Source organism: Sciurus vulgaris, assembly GCF_902686455.1.
Source record: "Sciurus vulgaris genome assembly, chromosome: 10".
Taxonomy (NCBI): Eukaryota; Metazoa; Chordata; class Mammalia; order Rodentia; family Sciuridae; genus Sciurus; species Sciurus vulgaris.
The window spans coordinates 34,873,678-34,891,573 of NC_136470.1; the positions used below are offsets into that span (position 1 = coordinate 34,873,678).

Consider the following 17,896-nt stretch of genomic DNA (forward strand, 5'->3'; position numbering starts at 1 on the left):
CAGATTCATGAAGGAGTGTTCCACTGAGTTGAGAAATTAGTTTCTAAAAGTGCTCATATTTATAGCTGAAGAGTAGCTTAGATATTTGGATTAATCAATAATTTAAAGTTACAGAAATGTTTTCTAAAGAAAGAAAAACAATTCACCTCCCAATCCAAAATGCACATCTGAATATATGTGGGGAAGGAATTAGCACTGAAATAAAACATGTTAATATTGATTCCAAATCATTCCTTATAATAGTACAGCAAAATGAACATTGGTAAAGGCAATCTTGCACATTTTTTTATTGATCAAAAGACATTTTCTGAAATTACCATTTTAAGTCCTCAGAAAGTCTAACATATCAGCATCTACCAAAATAGTATGTGAACAGATCGCAAGATAAAACTTAATGTGAAACAAGGCATGGATAAGCCAGTAGGTAGGGCTCTTATATTATCTTTCATACAATTTTTAAATTTATATTATCACTCTATATTTATTATAATATTTATAAATGCAATTTGTAAAAGCAGAGAAACAAATTTAGTACCTCATAATTTAGGCTGATATTACAACAAATAAGGCCACCAAATATCCATCTGTATACATTCAGCAGAAATAACTATACACAATGCATAATTCAAATTTGAAATCAAAAGGATCAAATAACTGGCTGCAATGTAAAACATTTTTAAGACATGATTTCTAGCTGCTCAAATGGCTTGGAAATATGGATCCCTAAAATTTGAAACACACTCCCCCACCTATTCCTATTTCTTTCAAGTTGCATATATCGATACTAAATTTCAATCTGTTTTGGTTAGACAAACTGTGTTTTGAAAAACTTATACATTATAAACTCTGTGACAGAAGAAGAAAACAAAGTGCGTGTGGTGGAGCTGAGATCAGGTCTCTTCAGTTAGGAAGATCCACATTCTGAAGGATGAGGGCCACTCGGCTTGGAATGTACACCTAAATAAACAAAATCATGTCAGTGCAATTGAAAAAAATGTTGAAATGCTGTTGCTATGTCAGAGAGACCATACACATGATACAGTCTCACATTTGACTAAATTTACAGTTATTTTTATAGTTCTACCAGGTCTCAGAAAGCTTAATTTCACAGTTTCAACAGTTTTGACAGCAATGTAAGATTTTCAAAGCAAAGGCCACTAGAGGGCTCCATACTATTTACAAAGACCGAGGTTTACATTGGAAGGACATAATGGCACTCTTATTGTCATGTTTAGGTATTATTAAGTGGAATGAAGGCTGCCCTGCAGGTCACAATGTTACTCTGTCCAGACAAATAAATGCAATATACAAAGCATTGTTTTGCATCAAGATGTTTAATTTATAAACCCACCTTTTTAGTTCTTTCCAATTTAATACAAAAACTGAAATGTAACACAAGGGATCCCAAAAGCATTTTGGCCCCTCCTTAATTTAACCAAGCAAAACCTTGTCATTCGACTTGAAACAGAATGCATGTCCTTTCCATTCCTTGCACAGCACTGACTCAGCTCCTTCCTACCTATGTTTGCCTTTTCAGCTCATCTCATTTGCACCTTTCCTCTTCATCAACTGGGCTCCGGCCAAAGGATCCTTTCCGTTCCTTTAACATGCCAAAGTCCTCCATTTTTCTGAATGTTTGTCTATAATGTACCATCTGGTCCAAACACTCTTATCTTTGCTTGTTCCTTTCTCTTTTAGATCTTTAAAAATTGCAGCTCCATGAACAGGTTTTCCTTGACAATCCTAGATATAATAGATTCTCTACTACATTTTCAATCATAGCACCATTTTTGTTTCTTTCTAAACCATTAACATAATTTGTTGTTTTTTTGAAGTCAATCTATAAGGGCAGAGACCATATACTTTTTAATTTCTCACACTGGGTATTTGCCATTGGACAAAGTAGCTGGCAATAATGGTTGAATAAAAGAATACATAATGAATAAGAAAACAATAGGAGACCAATATGTGTATGTAGCAAAGATATTTTCTAGTGTTCCTACAGCTGATTTAATTTTTTTATAAAATTAAGAAGTGATTTGAACTCCTTGGTGCTTTTCTATTTTTTATCCTATATGTAACAACATTTCACTACTAACAAAGCAAACAGTAAACTTATTATAGGTTGTTATTGTGAAAAGCTCTATTTTGAGTTTGCTATTATTTTATCATAGTCACTTTAAGTAAAATGCTAACTGATGAATAAAAAAGAAAAAGGTTTTTAGAGTTTAGAATCAGAATAAAAGGTGCAAAGCAAAAAATTTAAAAAATGAAAGGATAGAATTTGCCTTGGATAAAACTTGTATGTCCAATGCATCTGAACTCTGCAAGTGAACACAACATTTTCTCCTAAGGTTTCTGCAATAAAGAATTCTTACAATATATATATTTTTTAAAATCAGATACACCAAACAGAAATGGTTAGTTTTGAACATCAAAGATTGAAGCAGTTTTAAAATGATGGAATTTTAAGAAAATTAGAGTATCAATGTAATGGTTAGAGACCAGTATATTTAATCTTTAATTAAAAATAACAGTATTTAAAAAATGGTGTTCGAGAAAAATTGCACAAATGATGACAGTCACTGTGTAGGTCAATGTCTCACAGTCTGATTTGCAAAAATATTTCCAAAAATGTAAATATTAACATCCTCATAGTCATTAAGTGTGGGAAAACCAAATGTTTCAATGCTACGATCTGTTTCCCTACCACTTACCTGTTATATTTAAAATCTTATAACTTTTAAACCACTTTAAGTGTTAATGTAATCCCTTCTCTGCAGTATTTGTTCTTTAACTATGATAGGTAAGATGTTACAAGGTTGTTTCAACAAAGGGAAACTGGAGATATGGATAACACATAGGACTATTACTAACTATCCAGAATGATTCGGTCCAAAGAATGGTGTATTTATGCAATCAAACTTTGGACAAAAGCAACAAAGATCAAAGCAAAGGAGAAATAAAACAATTCAAGAGTCTGATCCAACTTAGTTCCTCCTCAAGTCATCAAAATTGGCTAAAACTAAGACAGTGATGTACCCTTATCGTGAAGAATAGACACAAAAATTTCTGCTCTCTCCATATGACAAATATTTCTCTGATAAAATATTGTACCTCAACGCAGGTAAAAGTACCCTGGTAAGTCCAAGTCTCCTGATAATGTTGCAATAAAACACATTAATCAGGCCTAGGGAAGATAATGATAGGTCCCTCTTAGTTTGCCTCACAGTGATGTATCAGAACAAATCCAGTCAAGCTCCTCCTTGAATCCTATGCACTTATTACTGTTTGATTCATAACCTCATAATGATTTCATTAATGGAATATAAATAAGAACTGGATACTGATAACTTATGCGCAGTCCTGCCCTCTTTGGAACTTGTGATATTTTAGGTAGCTCAAACTTAAGAGTAAAAGAAATGCCGTAAGACATTTAAGTTTGCAATATGTGTATGTGTATTACATTTTCATTTTCTTTCTTGGTATTCAGTGGTTAATAAATGCTGCAAGAACTCTCATTAAATGATGTTGGTCATTTTATGTAAGGAGCTTTATGATGCCAATTCCAGCCATACTTAGAGACCTCTTAATGCTATCTGCTCAAAAACCTTCAGTTGATAATTATATAATATCATTAACAGGAATATTGTGTAATTATATTTTTTCACTGCAGTGTTAATTACCAGAATGTGTTTATGTTGCTCTAGGGCCTTTGTGGCATAAGCAACATGAAAGAATTTCCTCAAGCAAGTGATTTTTCTTAACTACGGCTATTTATGGAATTTTGAGTTATCTTCTTTATTAGGGTTCTTAGCATGTAAATCAACTTTTTTAGAGGTTAGGAAATGACTAGCAATTATACTAAAGGACTGAAGATAATCATAGTTAATTCTTAAGATGAAACAATTACAAACTTCAGTAATTTAGGGTGCTGAATATTTAGGACTAAATACTGGCTATACAAGTCTCATTTTATAATTTTAACTAGAAATTTACTAATATCAAGAAAGAAACATGGACATGAATATTTATGCATATTAAATATAAACAATTTACATTCTAATACACATATACAGAAATCATTTAGTATGCATATTACAGATAATACTTATTGGTTAATGTATCTACTATTAGTCTTTCAGCTTTAAATATTTTGTAGTGAGGATCACAGGAAGAACAAATGAAATAGAATGTTCTATATGACTATGAGTTTCATTTTTCCCAGCTATATTCATAGTCAACTTGTCTGAAGGAAGCAGAATAGCACAGTATAAGCCAATTCGCTTGAGAGTCAAATGTATGTTAATCAATCCCATTGTTTTGACTAATTTAATGGCAATTATTACAGTAACCATTACTACAGTTAAGAAAGTAACTGATCACACTGTGATCTGTTCAATTATTCATCCCTGTAAAGTGTTATTTTTCTCTAGGATCATAATTGAACTGCAAAAATTAATCATACAATTTTTAAAACAGGGAGTCAAACATTTATGAGCAGAAAATTTTAAAATAAAAAAGTGTAATATCACAAAACTTCACCTTTAAATTTTTTTAGAAATTGTTAAATTTATCAATACCAAATTCATATATAAGGTTGATAGAAGAAAACATCAGTCAATGAAAAACACATCATACCTTTTAACAGTCTATACACACCTTTACTTTAAAATTTTACAAATTGTTTTAAAAAACAGAGCTGACATTTAAGGTGATTTTAGTCATTACATACATACATTAGTTCAAAAATTATTTTCCAATACAAAAGAAATTTTATTTTAACTCATTATTTTGTATTAGGGCTGAAAGAAAATGGATGTTAATAATTATTTCTACATAGAAATGAGCATCATAACATCTAATTTAGAAACATAATAAAAGTAAATTCTGAGATTGAGAGAGAATTTTTCAGTTGGAAAAACTAAAGGTTTCATAATTTTGTATACAAAGTCATATTCCAAATAAACTGTTTTCAATACTCAAAATTGAAGAACAATGGAAAACACATCTATGCCAAATCTCCCATTTAAACCACAAGTCTACTTGTGAATCCCCAAATTTAGAATGGAAATAAATAAATCTACTTCATATTGTTAAGCAGCCTAACTGGCAAAGTAATTAATGCTAAATCTATTGCTTTATTCACATTTTTATCATTGAGACTGCTTCAGAAATGTAAATAAATTTAATTCATTTAGGTCTCAATAATCTCTTTTCTTCATTTGTGCCACAGAATTTGAACTGATGAACCAGAGAAGGAAAAGGAAGCCCCCCAACCCCTCCACTCAGAGTTTAATGTATAAGTTCCTATATCAGGAAGCAAAGTATAGAGAAATGATTATGCTAAAATGGAGTGTTCCATAAGTGCCAGTAGAGCAGAATGGAGAAGTTCTGCCCTACCACTTTTCAGCATTTGAGAGGTACTCTGACCTTATCAAATACGTTTCAATAGTGGTACATATGCAGTTATTCCCTGGCTTCATGGTTTCAACTGAGAGAGCACAGAGATGATGCTAGGGTGGTACCTGCTGATGCAGCATGTGTGGCTATTTTAAGATTCCTTCAAGCTCTGTTTGTTGCTATCTTTGAAAACAGATTTGGCACTTATTCAGCAGATCCTTTGGATTATTGAGCTTGCAAATTAAGCTTTAGCAAATGCTGTGTACTAGTGATGATGGGCAGAAATTTTATGGAAGAAGAAAAAGTTCCATTTTGTCCTTGATTACTTCCCTTTATTGTAGGAGTATGGGAGTCTGGTGTGATCTCACTGGTGGTGGTATGAAACCCACAGCACTCAGGGTTGTGTTCAAGCATTCTTGATTGGGTTCTAGAGCATACAAATCAGTCTACTAAGGGGTTCCATTACAATGAGGCATTCTTATAGTACATTTGTTCACATGATTCTTTTTCTCTGGCTCTTTGAAGAATAACTCTGGCAAGAAGGAAACCTTTTTTTGTTAGATTTTTTGTACTTTGTTGATCCACCAGGGCTCCCTTCTTCTGACATTAAAACTAGGGGTCTAAAGACTTACTTACATGAGCAATTCCTAAAGCACCTGCAGTCACTGAAAACAAGATGTGCTGCTGGGAGGACAGGGCTAACTCTTATCTCACTGATGGAGTTGGATGAGAATTCCATTACAGGCAGAGGTTAAGTTCTTTTCTATTTTTTTTTTTTTTTAATGTACCTATGGTACTTATTCCTCTACATATTATTGAGACATAGGAGATATTTTTCATTCTACCTGCTAAATTAGAACTGCATATTCCATGTTAGTAAGATCAATTCAATTAATGCTTGAAAAGTAATCTGACTGATGCTGCCTCTGGTTAGTTGAGCTGCTTTAATTATGACAGAATATTCTGCTTCTACAAAATAAAAAAGATGTCAAGATATTTTCTGCCCAATCACAATGATTGTGGGCCCTCATCCAAGATCATAATTTCCCCGAAGTTGGGAGAAGGTATTCTTAATCACATGTCTACAAGGCACTTGGTGTCTAGATGTGTTTAAAATATCAAAATGATTGTTGAATGGCCATGAAAACAATAACTTTTAAATGCATATGAAATAACATTTCAGTTCCTAAAAAGATTGGACCAGTTAGTGAATTTATGCTGCCTAAAAATCTCTTCCTGTAGGGAGGATAATATTTCTTGATCTCCATTTTACAAATTAGAGAAATTGAGGTGCAAAAGTTAAATTACTTTAATTTCTCAAGTTCTGCTCTTAAATGGTAGGCAGGATACTGGATCTCCAGTCCCTGCCACAACATTTTGTGATCCTTCACTATGGCACCAGGCTACTCTCATAAAGGAACTTTGTTGGGACTCAAGAATATTTAGGATAGTTAGTTACATAAGAATTTGGCTAAATTTTTCAAACTCCTTTCAGTCTAGTTTAGTTGATTATTGTTCAGTTTTATTTGCAATTGGTTGCTATTTCTCCATGATTCCTCTTTGTGAGCTGAATTATCTTTCCCAAATCTTCACCCTTTTGGTCATTTCAGAGCTTTATGGTAATTTTCATGTTCACTTCTGAAACTACTTTTATCAATCTTATTTTACATGTCAAAACTGAATGTTCTGATTAAGTATAACAATAATTCTTTGAGTTCTCTTAAAAACACATATGTACCTTTCTCTGTATATATCTAAGACACACACAACATATAACAACAAAATTCGCGTGTACACATACATTTAGAGCAATATCTAAACCTCCTGGGGCCTCTGCACTTTCCTCTAGCCTATCCAACAACTCAATTTTATCAGATTGAGTTATCTTGTCACATAACTCCGATGTCATGAATATGAAATATATCTTAATCTAATACCCCATGGTGAAGAAAAGATGCAAGATAGAGACAGAGATGGAGATGGTATAGGGAGGAGAGAGGAGGAGGGAGAAGGACGGAGGGAGGGAGGGAAAGGAGCAGGGAGAGACAGAAATAGAGATAGCATATGATCAGTCAGGAAAAGAAAAAAAAAAGATAGAATATAGATGTAGTCTTGAGCCTACTATGTGGTTATAAATTAAAGAATTCCTCCACATCTAAAAAGTTGCTAAACTCTTCATCTTTAAAAATAACACTACTACAAAGTACAATTAGTTATATGATATAAAGCTTTCCTCAGTAATAAAAGAAAATCAGAGAATTTATAACTAGAATGAACTCAGTCTTCAATTTAGTATATGAAAAATCTATATATAATTTAAAAGGCAATAATATAGAAATCAAAGTACAATAATACAGAAAAAGCAAGAACAGAAATAAATGAAATTGTTTCTTAAAGAATAAAAATGTAGAGGTTCTGGATTTCAACCCAAGCATAGCCCCCCAAATGAATCAAAGTGCAGTCTGTAAAAAATAAAAAAATAATTTAAAAGAAATAAAAAGAACAGAACCACCAGATGATCCAGCAACCCCCCCCCCCAAAATGTAAACATTGTCATCCTCTCATTTCTTGGGAGATGTTTAATCCTACTCATACTCCAATTTCCTTAGCTGTCCCCAGATTTTCTTTACCATGAGATTTTCTAAGACCCAGATGTACTATATCTGGTTTTCAAGGATAGTGCTCTCTTCTTTTTCCTACTCCCCCTTTTTTTCAATGTTACTATCTGAAGAGTTAACTTTTGAAGAAAACATCACTATAAAAATAAAGGATTAAAATAGAATTAAACTCAAAAAGATTGAAAATTATCTGAAGAGCTTTACTTACCAAAAGAGAATAGTGACGCCCATTGTGTTCTAAAGCCTCAGAAAAGAAATCAGTACTGTGGTCCAGTCTCTGGTGGCCTCCATATTCTGCTGCATCTGAATCTAGCACAATTTTGAATGTTCATCTCTTAAGGAATTCACAACAGTTTAGAAGTTGAGGGAGACAAAATATGTTCTGACAAAGCAATTTAGAAATGAGTATTCTGATACTCTTGAATCATGATTGGTCTTATGTACTCATTTCTTCTCCAATATTGTAGAGATTCTCATGTCTGAAAGGGACTTTATGTAGTTCACATACCCATGAAATCCTTTTATAATTCTATCACAGCTCATCTAGTGATCATCCAGCCTGGGAATGAATATCCTATTAACAGTGAATCTTCTTTGTTTTAAAGCAACTTATTCTATGTGCTAGAGATTCTTCTCTATATTGAATAGAAATTTGATTTCTTGGGATTATTTCTATCTACAAAAGCTGTAAAATAATAACTTTGGTATACAGTGATCTCTGGAATATTCAGTAATAGCTATGCTAGTTCCATGTGTTCTTTGAATATATTACAAAATACATAATTCTTTTAATCCTAGGACTTTTAATCATTCCTCACTTGATAAGAGTTTTCATTCCTTCCCCATCTCTGAATCCACTTTGCTTTTCTAGACCCAGATTATCACTATGAGGAACACAGAAGTGAGCAAAGTGGACATGCAAGGCCTGAAGAGTGAATCAGTCTTACTCTCTCCTTGTTAGGAACAGCACACTTCTATTAATGCAGCATGACCCAATAAACATACCAATCATCATGTCACAAGGGAATTCATGTGGCATTCATGTAATCTGCTATAATTTAACATCTAATCTTTCACAGTGTGTTAAGCATGTTCCTATTATTTATAATAAAATACTGTATCATACTCAAAATGTCTAGAAATGGTACTTGATACAAAAAATCCACAAGTGTGTTTTATATATATATATATATATATATATACATATATATATATATAGATATAGATAGATATAGATAGATTAATCACCACATAAAAATGTTATGTCTTCTAACCTATGGAGAGACACAGATAGGTTTAAATGCTTTTTGTTTTTTGTTTTCCTGGTATATACATTTTTCTTCTTTGAAATGTTCATATATTTTCATTACAACAAAATTATTACAATAATAGTCTATGTGAGTAATGAACAATGACCCATCATTTTCATGTTTTGCAAACCTCTGGATCAGAGATGCAGACGGATACACCACAGGAAGGACCTTTTGCTGGAAGTAGTGGTCCATCTTAGTCAGTCCAGGTTGGCCTGCTCTGATTCAAACTGAAGCTAATCATCACAGTATTAGTGTGTTAAAAGAGAAGGAAGCCAGGTGCAGTGGCAGGAGGATTGGTAATTCAAAGTCAGTCTCAGCAACTTGGCAAGGTCCTAAGCAACTCAGTAAGACCCTATCTCTAAGGTAATGAATATAATAGATGGTGAGATTTGGATGGTGAAAATAAATAACTGGAGACACAGTAAAACAAATGAAACATTGTGGAATGTAAAGAGCCATCAAAATTAAAGTTTAGCTTTTGCCCTTCCTTCTAGTTTACTAAATACTTGAATTAATTTTCAAAACACAAAGTATTGTTTAGAGAATATGTCCTAATTTTTCTTAAAAATATTGAATAAAAGTTACTAATTAATAAATTGCTGGTTAATGATATAGATTTCTGGTTGTAATGGATAAAAGTGGGAAGTATATCTTCAAGAGTGGTATTTCTCAACCTGTGGATTAAGAATCACTAAAAGGTAGTTATGTGTTATTATAAAGTTCCCACTGAGTTAGGTTATTCTAAGAGACATAAAAATTATATATGTGTTGGACATTGTCTGAAGACTAAATGAATTATGTTGTTACACACATTTGCTACTAGAGTTTGAAGAATGCACATATTTTGATAAATAAACTGTTAATTTGTTAAAATAACTGCAAAATTAATAAGTTTTTACCCATATATTTTTCAAAGGATACTGAAAAAATAATTGTTACATAAGGATCTATTTCTTTTTGACATTGAAAGGAATGGCGATATTGAAAATGGTTATTATTTACTTAATATATATGCTTTATAGCTACAAAGAAAACTGCTATGAAAACCAAAGTTTCAAAATATCAGTTTAAACGTATTTTTCTGATCTATAATTTAAAGAAAAAAGTCTGCTGCTTACTTTTGGAATCACCAGCCCTGTGTCCAAATTATGCAGGAACACAATGGTTTCCTTTAGAAAATGCTACTCTTACATACAGAAATTTCAACAAAGTAAAATACTAGATTAAAGATAATATTTGAGAAAGAGCTTTATAGCTATACATTTTCTGAGGTTTCAGGAAACCTCATCTTTTTAGGAATAGTGATTAGAATTAGAATAAACAATTGTAAAGAGCTTATCTGAGCAACTGATTTTTGTTTTTCATGTCCTCTTACCCGGGTATTCCCTCACTCATAAACAAACAAATATACACCGATTAATGAGATCTACACAGCTTTAAAATGTCTACTTATTCCTTTTCCACTAAAGTATATACATATGAAAAAAAACTTAGAGACAATTTATACTTATCTTAAGTTATCTTCTTGCTATGGTTTCCAATAACATAGCACATAGAACTAAGTTAGCAGGACACCTCAATAGGCTGTCATTTTCCATAGCTACCTGCCCATACTAGCATAATTTCTTCTCATAAATTGTTCTCAATAAGTCCTTGAAAGTGATATTTAGGATGAGAATCCTAACTCTTCAAGAAAGATCAAATTATATACATTAATTTTTATATTAGAAGAAAGTAGAATAAATTATCTTTCTTCCCCCATTCATTTGTCAAGTACATAAAATGCACAAGGCACTGTGAACGATACAAAGATGACTAAGAGATGGTCTTAGTTAACAAGCAATTTATGGCCTGTAAGGGAAGTATTATTAGGCATACTTGAATGAAGTACAATCTAAAGTCTAAAGTAGAACTAAAGGGGGCATGCAGTAAAAGAGAGAGTGGAGGAGAAAAGGCAGGACTGGCAGCTGTTACATGAACAGTTCTGAAGGTTGGACTAGGCTGATAATACTTTGTTAGTTTAAGTATGATGATGTTGAATGTTCTTGAAAGAGGATATAGCAATCAAGAAAATTAACCCAGAGACAGGAGCAAAGTAGAAAGGACAGGGGAAAGGCTATGTCAGAGAAACCAGTCAGAAAATCCAAACAGTTCAAGGATGACAAGTATGGCTAAAGTATGAGAGTATGGAGACACATAAAAAGGTGGAGATTTTGTCTAAGGGACAGTACTCAAAATAAGAAAACCGATGTTGAATATGGTGAAACAAGTAGGAGAGAGAACAGATTTGCTTCACAGATTAACCATTACCTGTGTTAAGAGGTACAGCTGGGATGTACACACAAGTCAAATGGAGATCTGATTATCTTACTTTTTGTAAGCTACCTTCCTATAAGCTACCCTCTCTATATGCTACCTTGTTTTATGCCAAGAATCAGGCCCATCATTTTCTTATGAAATTTCTTAGTTCTAAGTTAGGCTTCTTAAGCATAAAACAAGCCAAAATGAATATCACCTGAGAAAAACGGAAATTAGAAAACATGGCATCTGCCTAAATTATTAATAATAATCAATTTAAAAGACTGGCATTTCTAACATTAATTATGGAGTTGGGTTATCTGAGGTTTATCATATTTGTTTTATACCCATTCATTATTCATCTGGTTCAATCTGATCATTTAATTGGTGAATATAAACCACTGAACCAAAAACTTTTCCTTACTCCTTTTGGAAAAAATACTATGGGAAAAGAATGATAAAAAAAACTTTTAAGAGATTTATCTTCTGTTTGAAAAAAGAAGATTTCAAATAGGCCTCTATCAATCTGGGTAGCATATAAAATATTATGATTTCTTAAATTTAAGACCTTCCTAAGTATTTGATATATCTATCAATAGGTTGAAGTAGATAAGAAATTTTAAGCATTATTTTATAATCCATGTCCTTCAATTTGAACTAAGGAAGAGCCATGTTCTGAAGGAGGACTGTACTAATAAGATTAAAGAACAGTGAAGGCATGAAGACTCTCAAATTCAATGGCTCTTCAAATACTTCAAAAGCTGCTGTGTTTGCTCAGCCACTTGATAAAGTGTCTGTGCGAAGTGTACGGATTTTGATGTAAGAAGTACTATCATTTATATCATTCTGCACTAAACTCACTTCACATCCACTGATGAAGCTCAGGAAATTTACGGTAAGGTACAACTCTTGGAGTTTCAAACTGAATGACAGACAGGGGATCTTCAGTGATGAGATGACCATAAAGATAGCAAAGCTGGTAACTTATCAGGTATCTTCCAATCTAACATATCACCAACTTTAAGATGAATTGTTTTCTCTGTCTCCAAAAAGAGAAAAAATATCACTACTATGCCAATCATCACAATAAACATCTTAACTGAAGACACACTAAAATGCAAAAAGATATCTCTTAGAATGTGAATTTAACAAGTTATTTGTATATCTAATTCTTTAATCCATAACCACATGATTATTTCTGGGAACTGAGTGATGTCAGGAGACAGAACTATATCAAAGGAGGAAAACAACAGGGTCTTCATTCTAAGGACTGTTCTAATTGAAGTAACTGAACAAACATCTGGTGGAGTACGAGCAGGTGCTGGAAAGCAAGGGGAGTTTTATGATTTTAATAGTCTGAAGATAACTTTCAGCACAGAGCCTGCCACCATAGCCTACCATTGTCTTCCCCTTTTTATGTTTCATGAGTTGAATTTTATTTATTGCCAGCTGCAATATTATAAAACCCAAGGTTATAGCTAAATATCATCTCAAACAGATTTGTCCCTTTATTAACACATATAGTTAAATTATGCCTATTTTATTGTACTAAATTACAGAGTGGCCGATAACTACAATTTTAGTTGCTTTCCTTGGTCTTTTTTCCAAATACAGGAGTGCCAAAGACATGTGATATGCTGAAGTATAACATTATGAATGCATGTGTCTTTTAGTGTGAGGAGGGGTGCTTGTGTGCATGTATATGACTGTATTAGTGTATGGACCGATTTAGGCATTTCTATCTGTATTCTGTGATCCAGAGAATACACTGAACTTAAAAATTCATCACTGGAAAGTTTTAAATATTTTTAGTTATTTTCCAGAGCTATTTATAACAATGTGACATTTTGGATTATGTTACATTTGATGGAAAATATCCATTTAGTGTTTGGCTTTCAGATTTCGGTGTGTTTAAACATCTCTCAATAGTATATTATTTAAAAAAGTAAAAAAGAAACAACATCAAAATAAATAGGAAATTTATTAGTGAGTATACTGAAAGTCTATTTAAAATATAATAAATGTCAAATGTAACTTCTCTTTAAGGGAATTTTTAAAATATTCTTATTATTTCACATTAAAATTTTGATATCCTTCAAAAGCAACATCTCCATGCATGAGATACATATGCATTCAAGTTTGTGACCACTGTCTTCATTAAAAGTTTAAATGACAACCACACATTTTAATTAAGTGCAAAACAGAAGCATATTCCTATTATAGGCTGGGATATGCGTGTTTCATCAACAAAGATTTCCGATTTAGACTACAAAATAAACTCCAATTCCTGCAAGTTTGATGCCTTAGCTATTTTTTTTTAGAAACTGTACAATGCAGAATACTAATAAAACAAGCTCAAAGGATGAGGGCTCAAATGTCATTATCTACTATGTTAATTAATGGATTGCTATGCTTTTTTTGAAATGCATTTTCATGCAAATTATTAGTTTATTCTTAGGCATGCTTAATGACACACATCAGTAAATAGCAAATCAAATGATAATACAAAATACCAAGTACTACATATTTCTCTGTGCAAATAGGAAAATTATTCTAAATACTTTACAGACTATTTCTGACTAAACTACTTAAAAATAAACTTTTTTTTTAAATCCTAGATTATAAATGAACTTTAAAAAGTCACTAGGAAACTCAACAAAGAAAAATAAATTTTAACGTGCCATATTTCTACTTTACCTCAACCCTAAAGTTTCATCTTTGCTTGTTCTATTAAGGACTATTCAAAGATCTTATAAATTCAATTATCTAATAAAGCAAGAGAAATTAATTGGAACTTTAAAGGAAAAACAACAGATTTTTATTCACCCTTTAACCACATACTTTGTTACCAAAATGAGTTTATACGATGTACACTCATCATTTTTTAAAAACACATTATGCTTTTGAACTCAAAATGATTTTGATTTAGGCTATAAAGAAACACTTCCCCTCAAACAAACTTCCTCTAAGACAGCCTTGCCAAGGAGTCAAATGCAATACATCTAAATGGAAAAGGTAATTGGAAACTCAAAATTATATAAAAATAAGGACAACTATAAGCAGTAAGCAAGCATCACTTGCGACATTTCAAGCAAACAGACTGAGACAGGAAATAGCCTCCTGAAACCCTAAAACATCATGGTTGCAACTGTGAGCCTAGGGATTTAACACCTCTACTTTAGTCCCAGTTCTCACAATTATCAACAGTGTCTCTGAGCAAGTTATCTAACTTTCTTGAAGCTCAATTTGTCCTCTGTAAATAAGGCTATATATCAGAAGGTTGTCAAGTAATCTACATTGAGTATTTCATATAGAGTAAGTGTTGAGTAAGATGCTCAAGTTATTAGCTGCTTTGGCGATTATTATTATAAGCCCTAGACTACTTAAACTGCTATGTCAAGAGATGAAAAAAGTGGGTCAGTTTATCTTCATCTTACTTTTTATACTCATCTCAGTTTCTTCGTCCTTTATGATCTTTATTTCTATTCCTTCTCCTCATGTCTTTGTTCTTACTGTAATCTAAGAATTTATTGTTATTTTTAATTTTTTATATTAAAGGTTAATTGGACAGTGCATAGAACCCCTTAAGGACTAGATATTTATTGAAATTTTCTAAAATGAAAAGTGCTTCTTAAACTTCTGAGACACAGTTGAGTTTTTTGGTGAAACTTATTCTCTTGTTCTAGCTACACTATGTGAAAATAAACATTCTCCACACATACTTTTATCTGCCCTGATTTTTTTTATACCACTGTCAACTTCTAACACACTACACATTTATTGTATTTTTTCTTTCTTTTTAAAATACAATCTCTATGTGAGATTTCTTTTATTTTCCCCTGCCACCTAGGATCTAAATTAGTACTTGACTTATTCGTAAGCATATCTTCTTTTCATTATTTTCCTTTTGCAGTCTTTCACTGCATTTTGATTTTTAATAATACTTTTAATAATAATTTAATAGTACTCTAGTCATCAAGGACCCACCTTGAATTTGTTCTCTTGGCGTTAACATTTTTGGATCTGTACAAATATACTTTCTAACACAACCCTCTTTCATTATCTGTACAGTTTAACTTGGACATTTCAAAAGATTTTATATTCTTTATAAGTAGATTTATAATGAAATACTTATAATAGAAAAGATAACCTTCTTTGGATAACTCACAATAGTTAAACAAATGTATGTCAGTTTGAAGCAATTAATTCTCAATTTAATAACTTATTTGTATGAGTCTTAGAGATAGACATTTTACATAATTCTTAGTTGACATGGATAAAAGATTACAAGTTTATTAAAGATAGCACATACTCAAAGACCTTCATTATCAACTTGACTGGCTAGCTTTCTCTATACAAATAATTAATGTTCAACACAGAATATCAAAGTGACTTGTCAAAATCATACATCTAATAATTAGCCATTTTCAGAATAGGCACTTATATTATTTTCTACCATTCTACCACTATCTGCCAGTTAAAGACTGTAAAGTGTAAAATAAACATTATAAGACTTAATTATTAAAGAAAATTATTTTGCTGTGGTAACAGAAATATCTTTTTTATTATTAGAAGTAACATATAGTTAATGTATATTCCTTTTTCTATTTTAGTTATTAAGACTAAATGTAATATCATAGGATAGATCTTACTCAATGCTTTAAAAAGTTGAATGAGCAATGGTTGAGTTAGCGTGCCATGAAAAAACTGTAAAGTCAAACTTGTAGGCATGTATGCATCTCCCCAGTCACTCCTTAGAACTTCAGGGCACAAAGTCCACAACTACATTTTATATTTGACTACTGGAGCAAAAAAGTTTCAAAGTAAACATTTTCCCATTTGCACTTACAAAAAGTGAGAGTGCTTTAGGTAGACACATACACACTTGTGAGTGCTAATAAAATGTTTTCCAGGAGTACAATAAATATAGTAATTTAAAACTATCTTTAAAAAGCCATTTTAATTTTATTACATGAAAGTAGTAAAAGGTAATACAAGGGAAGAGTAAAGCTGTTCAGTTACCTCTGTGAACTGCCCATTTGTACAATAAAATGAAAGCAACACTTTTTAGCTATGATAGTCAGAGATGATTAACATAATTCAAATTAAGCAAAAATTCTGACATGTTTTGAATCTAATTACATTTAGAATTATTTATTAACTAACTTCCATAGTTATTTTACAAATGTGAGTCTTATTCACACCATCCAATTATCATTATATTTCAAAGTGAGGAGGTCATGAGTGATTTAATCAAATTCAGGAGGATGATTCTATGTATCTTTTAGAAATATTCTAAGACAGCCAGCAAACAAAACATCACCAGGAACAAATTTTCTACATTCAAAATTACTAAAGTAAAAATTAAAATATGTGTGTGTGTGTGTGTGTATATATATATATATATACACACACACACACACACATATATATATAATATATATGTGTGTATATATATTATATATATATATATATATATATATATATATATATAATTAAATGTTCCTAACTTGTCCAAGGATGTATCTACTGTATGGGGTTAAAACAAACTAAAGCTCATATGCCAGAAAAATATACTAGTAATATGCAGTATGCATATTATGACTCCACAGCTCAAGAAAGAACATGAGAAATGGCTTGTAAACATCAGCAGTGAAGCCAGGTACAGTGGCTTGTAATCCCAGCTTGGGAGCCTGAGGCAGGAGGATCACAAGCTCAAAGCCAGCCTCAGCAAAAATGAGGTGCTAAGCAACTCAGTGATATCCCATCTCTAAATAAAATACAAAATAGGGCTAGGGATATGGCTCCATGGTTGAGTGCCCCTGAGTTCAATCCCTGGTACCACCCCAAATTTTTTTAAAAAGTGGTGAAACCCAAACTCTTTTATCTTTCACCTTTTCATAAAGTGTCCTATTCTCTGCTGCATGAGAAATTTAAACCAAAATTCTTTTATCCTCTAATATCCTAAGTGCTTATCTTGATACTTTCTCAATCAGTTCTGAGGCTCAAACTTACTCAGATTTAATGACAAAATTTAGAGATATCTTTTTCCTAAAAGTTATTATACTCTTTTAAAGTGAGTTGGTCTACTTAAAACTATCCCACTTATTCCAATGTATTTTATTCTCTTTGATGCTTCTGTAAATGCTATTATTTTCTTAAGCACTTTTTCATGTAGTTCACTGCTAATGTACAGATCATGCCATCTGCAAACAGAGACATTTTATTTCTTCATTTTCAACTTAGAGGCCTTTTATTTCTTTT

General features: G+C 31.9%; 1 protein-coding gene across 1 annotated transcript in view; it reads right to left on the reverse strand.

Annotated features, from left to right (window-relative positions):
• Positions 1-269: 269 nt before the first annotated feature.
• Positions 270-17,896, reverse strand: part of GBE1 (1,4-alpha-glucan branching enzyme 1) — a 309,783-nt gene continuing 292,156 nt past the window's right edge. The window contains exons 15-16 of the mRNA XM_079156010.1: positions 8,230-8,345; positions 270-957 (exon numbers count right to left, since the gene is read on the reverse strand). Of these exons, the coding sequence (XP_079012136.1) occupies positions 901-957; positions 8,230-8,345 (173 nt within the window). The 3' untranslated portion in view covers positions 270-900. The remainder of the gene's footprint in view (positions 958-8,229; positions 8,346-17,896) is intronic.